Source organism: Diceros bicornis, chromosome 40, assembly GCF_020826845.1.
Source record: "Diceros bicornis minor isolate mBicDic1 chromosome 40, mDicBic1.mat.cur, whole genome shotgun sequence".
In the NCBI taxonomy this organism is placed as follows: domain Eukaryota; kingdom Metazoa; phylum Chordata; class Mammalia; order Perissodactyla; family Rhinocerotidae; genus Diceros; species Diceros bicornis.
In genome coordinates this window covers 7,217,244-7,225,619 of record NC_080779.1, presented here as the reverse complement: position 1 = coordinate 7,225,619, position 8,376 = coordinate 7,217,244, and the positions used below count along the sequence as shown (strand labels likewise).

Genomic DNA, 8,376 nt, shown 5'->3' with positions numbered 1-8,376 from the left:
GTGGCGGGCATCCTCGCTACCTCAGCACGACGTCAGGGGTCATCACGTCTCCAGGATCCCCAGCTGCTCACCTCAGTCCTCGCATCAGACACCCAGAATGCCTCCCTTCAGGGATTCCTTTACATTCTAACCAGAAGGGACAGACGATCGGGAATTTCCAGGAGCCTACTTAACCGGTTTTCCCTTCGGGTGATGAGGATGAGAATACCAAGGCTAACTGGACGTTGTAGGGGTAATGTGATTTCAATGTCTCCTAGCTTTCCTCTAATGACACATTTTCTAAGAATTAAAGCCCTGTCACACTGGGAAAGGGTCTCCCAAGGCAATAAATTAATCAAAATGCTGGGCTCCTAAGTCAACAAGAGGCTACGCTTGCCTACACAGGCCTTTTCTGCTTGACTTTGCCTTGGCCATTCTCCCACAGGGTGATTAACCCCGAGGAAGAAAACTGAGCAGCCTCCGGTCTCAGGCCGGGCTGCATACGGGCTCCTGGTCTGCAGGCGTGCTGCTGTGACCTCTTTACAGTCTGCTCACTGGACTCTGGCTATGCGCCATTTTTTTCTGGGGATGGCTTGTTATTTTGCCACTCGCTCATTTGTACATGCAACTTCCACAAATCAAAACAGAAACTTCTAGACAAAGGAAAACACATTTTATTTACAAGAAACAAGTCTGTATACTGTGTATACATAAAAATATACAAAACCAAAATAGAAAATATCAAAGTGTTAAAATGTGTACAAACACTTTTAAAATGTGACTCCTGGAAAACCTCAAGCCTTAATTAGTTTGAAGAGTACACATTTCATTTTAAAAATTATCATACAAAAAAATTCCCAAAGCTGTTAAAAAAGTTGACTGGTTTCCACAGGAAAAATTTCATAAGAAACTTATCTAGAGTAAAACAGTGTGTGGTACTATAAATGTTAGGTTTTAACACTACTAATGCAGTTAATTTGTTTGAAACCTACCTAGTAAGAAGACTATTTTCCATAAAACCAATAAATGTTTCTTCCCCTAATCTTGTAAAGCCATGAGCTATAGATAAACTTCTCATCCAAGTTCAGAGTTCAATCAGGCTCTGACCAGGAGACAATCTTCAGGCAGTGGTCCTACCTTCACAGTGCCTTTTAAACGCTTCTGCCATACTTTTCAATGTAGCCGTGGCGTGTACAATACGAGTGTGGGAAGACTGAATTTTTTTTTTAACTGGAGGACATACAACATTTGCTTCCTTCTTTTAAAAAAATGGTGTTTGCATAATTAAAATAAAATTTATTGCAAAGATTCCAGAAATAAAGTTTGATGAAAAAACACAATATGAAACCAACCATGTGTGTAGATATGTATATATACAATTATATAACTATATCTACATGCACACTTTTTTATAACAAGAGTAAGAACTGCATCAATGTCTTTAATTCTTTAAATTCTATTATTCCAAGCTTGTAGAGCAATATGCTAGATTATTTTTTCTTACTAAAAGGCTTCATTCATTTAATAAAACAAGAATCAGAACCTAAAATTTATTTCCTTAAATTAACAGAGAAATATCTTTCATTTACCGATTGTGTAAATAATGCCCGAGTGACAGAAGCATGCAGAATAATTTCACAATGGAAATATCCAGAGTATAAAAAACAAGTTTAAACTCAGGCACATTTTACCTAAGCAATTACTTTCTAAATGTAGCTGCCTTCAACAGCTGTGTAACCACTGGGTACGAGCTCTAATCTATCAGAAACAGAGGAGCTGAAACAGACAATGTGATAGAATATATTCAGAGACTATCTGGCGTATGCACTCAGTCATGCATTTCCTGCTAGTCCCCCGCCTCCTTTCTCTGTCTCTTCCCACAGCTAAGCAGAAATGGTACCAGGACACTTTGGCCTTCAGCCTACACGCACTGTGCACTGATCTCTAAGAAAGGCTGGAGAGAGAACCTGAATCATGTCATTTGTGCACATACTCACGTGAGACTGATTTCACCTAACGCAGCCCAACAGGACCTAATTAATTCAGTGGATGGAAGTGTTCCTGCACAAAAGGTCAGCCAACAGCATAAGGTATTAATCCGTTCCACCAGAAGAACTGGCTCATACACATACAACAGTTACCCCGGGTAGCTTTAAATAGTTACTTTTATTTCCCAATTTTGAAAATGCTAACGATTATTTCAGCATTGCTTTGTCCAGATGCTGTGGCTACGATGACAGATGATCACTGGACAGTCCAGGATTGATTAAGTGTCTGGCTGAGAGACCGAGGGCACGAGACACACGGAAAGTGCCATTGCTGAAGCAGGGTTCCTCGCGTTTGTGTCCAGGCAGGCAAGGAACGGTGTGCAAAAGCCCCTCACCTGGCCCTTTTTAATGCACTCTCCGGACGTTGCATGATGCTTACATGCAACTTTTAATTGTCCGCCACTTGGCCCTGTGCACAAAGATCTTGATATTTATAAGCAGCCCTGTAAGGACGTAGTAGGGAAGGTGAGAGACACAAGGCCAGCAATGGTATTTCACGGCAGAGGGACTGGGGAATTGAGTTAGGGAGACTCTAGATGAAGGTGAGCTGTCACTTTTGGTCAGCATTTGTTTCTTTGTGATACCAACAAAAACAAAAAAAGATAATTATCTTGAAACGTAAAGTAACGTGACCTCTGTTAGCCCTAAGAGTGAAAAAAGGGACAGCTAATGGCTTTAGGTTGCACAAGGATGTTATCAGCTTCCCTTCACAAAAGTGGATGGAGGGTTTTGGAAGGGACAGAGCCTGGGAGAAGTGCAGTAGGACACCATTTATTCTCAACTGCTCCACAGAAGGGCTGCGTGTTTACTGCAGTTCAGTAAACGTAGAATATAAGGACTTAACCAATGTCTGGCAAAATACTGTCACTTAGGACCAATGTGGCTCATACTAGAAATAGTCATCATGTTAACTATAACTGCCTAATATTTTTGAGAGGCTACACAATTTAAACTTTTAAACAGAACAATGCCCAGCCCACACTATATTAATATGTGTACATTTTCTGAATGTTTAACAGACCCTGATTCCCAAGAGTCTTTAAGGTCATAACAAATTCAAAAATTTTAATTAAATTTCCTTTATGCTTTTCATTCTTTCTGAAGACTGAAAGTACTTTTAAAAAGTACATGTGTTACAACAAAATGCTATTTAAAAATCTTTGAAGTGTCTTCTGGGGCTTTTGAATGTGAATATTTACACTGACCTCCAATAAATTTTCCTCTAACCAAGTTCTCATGTCACCAAAGGGGGTGGTTCTGGATAATAAGGATGTCAAGAAGGAAATCCACTAGGCAGACTATCAAAGGAGCTGCAATGTCCTGTCACCTGAAGGCAGAGCCGGAAGGTCCACGGAGAGCAGGGCTGCAGGAGGACCACTCACCCATGTCACAGCCACCTCACCAGCGTCCTCAGTGAACTCAAGACTCCCTACACACAGGGAGAAGACTAAGCTCGTTCAGGAAATCCGAAAGCAAAGTGGCTTGACCATGTCTGTTCAGACATGAGCTAATGTGTAGGACAAAATTACACATTCCTTTTCACAGATCTAGAAACAAAGCTCTCAAAATGGGCTTTTAGTGGATATTGTCATGATCAAAACTTTTCAGTTACTCCTACTTCACTATTATCATAAGCCAGAGGACATGTCTGTTACCCAACCCAATTTCTGCAAAGTAGACCAACCAAACAGAAGCTGTTTGTGTAAACGATTCTTGCTCAAGAATGTTGTCTTGACAGCACTCAGGAAAAAACTAATCCTGGAACTTAAAAAGCTTTTCCACTAAACTCTCCTGACATTCACACACTTGCAAGGGAGAACATATTTAATTAAGCTGCTATTGTCATTGTCAAGAAGACTTAACTGTACCACTGAGATACGTTTTGGTTATATACTGAAATAGCATGTTTAACTAAAGTATTCCAAAATGTTTCTGTTTCACTACTTTCACAGCAAAAGAATTTTTGCTTTTTTGCAAAAATTTGAGGTTGAGGTTAAAAGAAAAACAAAACAGAACTCAATATAGCTAACACATTGGGATGACAACTTTCCCTCTAGCATATGTGTATTTTCCTTGTTGTTACAGAGCAATGCTGTCACACAATTTTATTTAATTATATGGCTTTGTTATGTTGCTGATATAAAACATATCTGTGAAAACAAGGATGGGATTCCTAAACATCTGTCTGTAGGAAGAACTAGTGAAAATTCAGTACATTGCTGTCAGGTTCTCAAAGCTGATATTAATGTGCAAGAAATCTGTATAAAAGAAACAGGCGTGCATCCCGAGAAGCACAGGGTGACTGCTCCGCAATCTTTCCTTCCGGACTGGAAGGAGTCCTCCCCAACAGGGGCGTCATGATGTCAGTGCGTCTAACTATAAAGGGGGTGAGGACACCGGCAGGTGAGGAGGAACAAGGCAGGAAAGCCAGAGCTGCGGACGTCCTGTGTGGGCCCCGTGAGTCTGCACTCCTGCGCCAGTCATGCTCCTCCCCCTCTGGGTGGTACTCTTAGTCGAGGAGGAAACACGGCAGGAAAACAAGCGCCTCCTCCGTGGTGCTATTCCAGGGTCAGCTTTTCTTTGGACTGCTGCAGAGGGATGCTTTATGGTTTCAGAAATGTGTCCAATACACCAGAGCAAAGCACTCTGCGGGCACCGGGCAGCAAAGAGGAGAGGCAGCAGTCTGGTAACAGATATACTGAGGCTTTTTGCCAATAAAATATACACATCTGAGGGATATTTCAGACGTTCATCATCAATGTTAGATCTTTAATGATGAATGCGTGTACAAGTACACTAGAGGCCATAGATACTGCACCTCAACGTTGGTGTTTCCAGGTATAAACCACTTCATAATATCAGGTGTATCATTGAAATCTGCAGCTGAAACCAACCCTGATAAGTGGTACCCATGCCTAAGAAAATGTTATCATTTTTGGAGGTATAGTACCCATTTGCTTTTTTTCTAGCTATCTTTTTTTTTTGCATCTTTCTTGAGATTTTTTTTCCTTTTAATTCCATTTCTATATTCAAAGCAGTAATAAATACTCAATGGCTTTGAAAGAGAAGAATTCTCATGGTCACCACTACACTACACTCTAAAGACTCAAGACTACATCGCCTAAAATATATCTTCAAGTATTCTTTTGTGACTTAGAGTACCACAGTAGTACCTTATTGCACATTGATTCCCAAGAGTCCCCTTTCAAGAGTGTGGACCAGCGGAGTGGGGCGCAGGGCAGTGCACGGCCCGGAGGCCCGGCAGGACTACCTTCCCCTTGCGGTGCAGGTCCCCCAGGGCGCCTGTGTTGAGGCGCTGCACCAGGAGCTTCTCGTAGAGCAGCGGGTGGTACGCCCCGAGCGTGCAAGCCGCGTCGTAGTACAGCTCATGGTAGTGGCAAAGCTCCGTCTGCCGGATGGACGGGATGTATTCATACACGTGCACCTCACCGCACATGGACATCATGAGGAGGATTCCTGAAGCAGAAAGAAAATCAGAACCCGATGAACAACTCCAAGTGGAAGGGTAATCTTTCGGAGGAGTGGTGGGAGGGGAATGACTGTGGCAAGAGACACCTACTCTGCACTCACGTGTTATCTTTATGTTTGCAGTGCTGTCACTTCCAGTAAGTGGCGCGTGTATGGTTCATAGGGCGTGGGGGCATAAGACATAACACTATCATATATTCACTTGTTCAGTGACTACTGTGGGCCCGGGAACAAGAGAGGAAAAGACAAAGTTATTGATCTTAAGGAGACAGCAGTGACAGATCTGCATCCCCAAGTTAGAATATCGTCTATCACATTCTACACACAGGTCCCATCTGATTTGTAATAGTAGGAGTGTTATGTTCCAAAGAAACACATTTTATAAAAAACATTATAAAAGTTTCTTGATTATAAAAGTTGTTTGCATAGAAAGAGATGGATTTGGGGACCAAGAGTTTAAGATTCATATTAACAAAATTGTTCTCACTGAAACCAGCAGTATTAAAGTAGCTTTTTTTTTAATGTTTCAAATAGACAGCTATAAAACCTCATCATCGTTGAGCAAATCTAGTTCCTGATCTAGACTAAAGGGCTATCTTTTCCTAGAACCACCAACACCTTTGCTAACATCCTTTACCTTTAAAAAAATATATGCTTATTCCATTTATGAAAGGGATATCCCTTGTTATGAAAAACATAAAGTCACAGTTAGTTCCTGTTATAGACAATATTTGCCTGCAGAGGACAATCATATTTCTAATTAATCAACCCTGTTTGTATCATGAAAATCCCCACAACCAGAGAAAGTCTTGCATAAGGGCCATGGGAAGAGAAGAGAGCAGGGATCCAGAAAGGTCGCCCAGGGGAGGTGAGACCTGATTGCAGAGTGGCTGCCTGGTGGGAGGCACCCTGTTTGGAAGACTTTAAAGATGTGACTTGAGAGCCAGGAGACAGTGTTGTGGCTGAGAGCAAAACATATTCCAAACAAAGATAAGCAGATTATTCAGTTCAAACTCTATGAAGTAAAGCTGCTCTCAAGAGCTCTGTCAAAACGTCAAGTTACTGGTCAGCTCCTCTCCTTTTCCTGCCCGTTCTACCCATATCCTCCTCCTCTTCCACGGCTGAACCCCCTGCCTGGCTGGGGCCCCTTCTGTGGGACGGCCGAAAGTGAGAGTGATTCAGGTGGAGCTAAGCAACGACCACCCAGCACCAGAGCCTTCTTCCTGAAGTCCCCAAGGGGACTAGGCACCAGCCCCAAAGTGTGCAGCACAGGAGACAGAGAAGGCTCCCTCCTCTGATAAGCAACTACTGCTCTGTAAGCATTTCTCCTCTTCCTCGTAAAATCGTCTATAAGGAAGTGACAGGATGAATAAGAAAGCCATGTGCCCAGGGAGGGGTAAATTCCCCTTTCATTCCCAGTTACTTTAAACCTGAAACAGGATCCCCTCTGATGAACACGTTCTCTCTCTCGAGTGCCACAGGGCCTGTGTCTGTGGAGCTGAGGATGGCTTCAGTGTTTGCTAACCAGGGGCTGCGGAATGAGTTCTGCACGTGCCTCCAGCGCTGGCTGCTCTCCCTGCCCCGGGCATGGCGTATGGCTGTGCCAGCTGTGCTTGAGGAACCACATCAGAGGATCCTCAATATCCTTCAAATCCTGGACGTCATCCACTCACGTATTTACTGTAACAGTTCCTGCAGATAGTAGTGACGAGGCTTCAAGGGTGCATTTGCACAAAGGCATCTTATAAGCCAGCAGTGGAACTGTACCTGGAAACCGTGAGTCTCTGCTACCTGGGTTGTGTTGTGAGACAATAACACAACCTCATGCGTTGGGACTGTAGTAAATTGTGTATGAGTGGTCACCTTTACAACTCTGGTTCTTCAAGTGGATGGCTTTCAAAAGTGAATGTTGTAATTAAGAAACACGTTAGCCATGTTGTTGGCCTGCCTCCAAAAGCAGTTCTCAGACTTCAGCATGAAAACCAATGACCCAGGCAGCTTGTTACAATGCAGATTCTTGGCACCTGTCCCCATTCCCAGAGATCTGGGCTCCACTGGTTTACGTTGGGGTCCTGGAAATGGAATTTTTAACAATCCTAAACTTCTGTGGTGAAAGCCATTTAAAAAAAAAAAAATTATAATCCATCACAGACCAATACTTGTATAAAATAACAATGAATTACTAGAAAAATGACATGCTACATCAAATTGCTATAAAAGTTTCTAAACACTTTCAATTCTACAGCAATCTAGTTAGCGACCAATAACAAATGTTCCTGGACCAACGCTGGTCCGCTTTGAGGACCACGCGGGTCTAACACACATATTCTTTGAAAAACTGTGCTCTCAGGGATCCCTAGGCTGTCTTCTAAGTAGCTAGATATCCTGCATGTTGGACAGCTAACCTAGAGGGGAGGTGCCCCCACACTCAAGTAAGGAGGACCCTGGGCAGTCTCCTTGTATGTCCTCACTATCGTCTTGGTCTCAAAGAGCTACTAGATCCTTGAATCTGATTATTTTTTCCTAGACAGTTTCCCAGAGATAATTTTTACTCTTGCTGCTAATTATTATATTTTAAATCACATATTTGCTAAATATACAGTATAGATTTTTATCATAAGACTAGGCAAAAAGTTATGGTTTCACCATAAGTAAATAAGTACATTTCAGTATTTTCATATATAAATACTTTATATTTTAAAATAACTTCTAGAGCTTCCGAAATACAGAAACCTGTCAGTTCATGACAGTCCAAATTGAAGGCCAAGAGGTTAAGAAAGTGCAGGTTCTTATCTTGAGCTATCTGTGTACGTCCTCTTAATTTCTGCCTATCCAATACACATTTAGCAACAATGGATTT

General features: G+C 42.2%; 1 protein-coding gene across 7 annotated transcripts in view; it reads right to left on the bottom strand.

Moving 5' to 3' along the window:
- Window positions 1-630: 630 nt before the first annotated feature.
- Window positions 631-8,376, bottom strand: part of ST6GAL2 (ST6 beta-galactoside alpha-2,6-sialyltransferase 2) — a 73,974-nt gene continuing 66,228 nt past the window's right edge. For all 7 annotated transcript variants that reach the window (XM_058534348.1, XM_058534352.1, XM_058534349.1 and 4 more), the window contains one exon: window positions 631-5,504. In XM_058534348.1, the coding sequence (XP_058390331.1) occupies window positions 5,233-5,504 (272 nt within the window). In that variant the 3' untranslated portion in view covers window positions 631-5,232. The remainder of the gene's footprint in view (window positions 5,505-8,376) is intronic.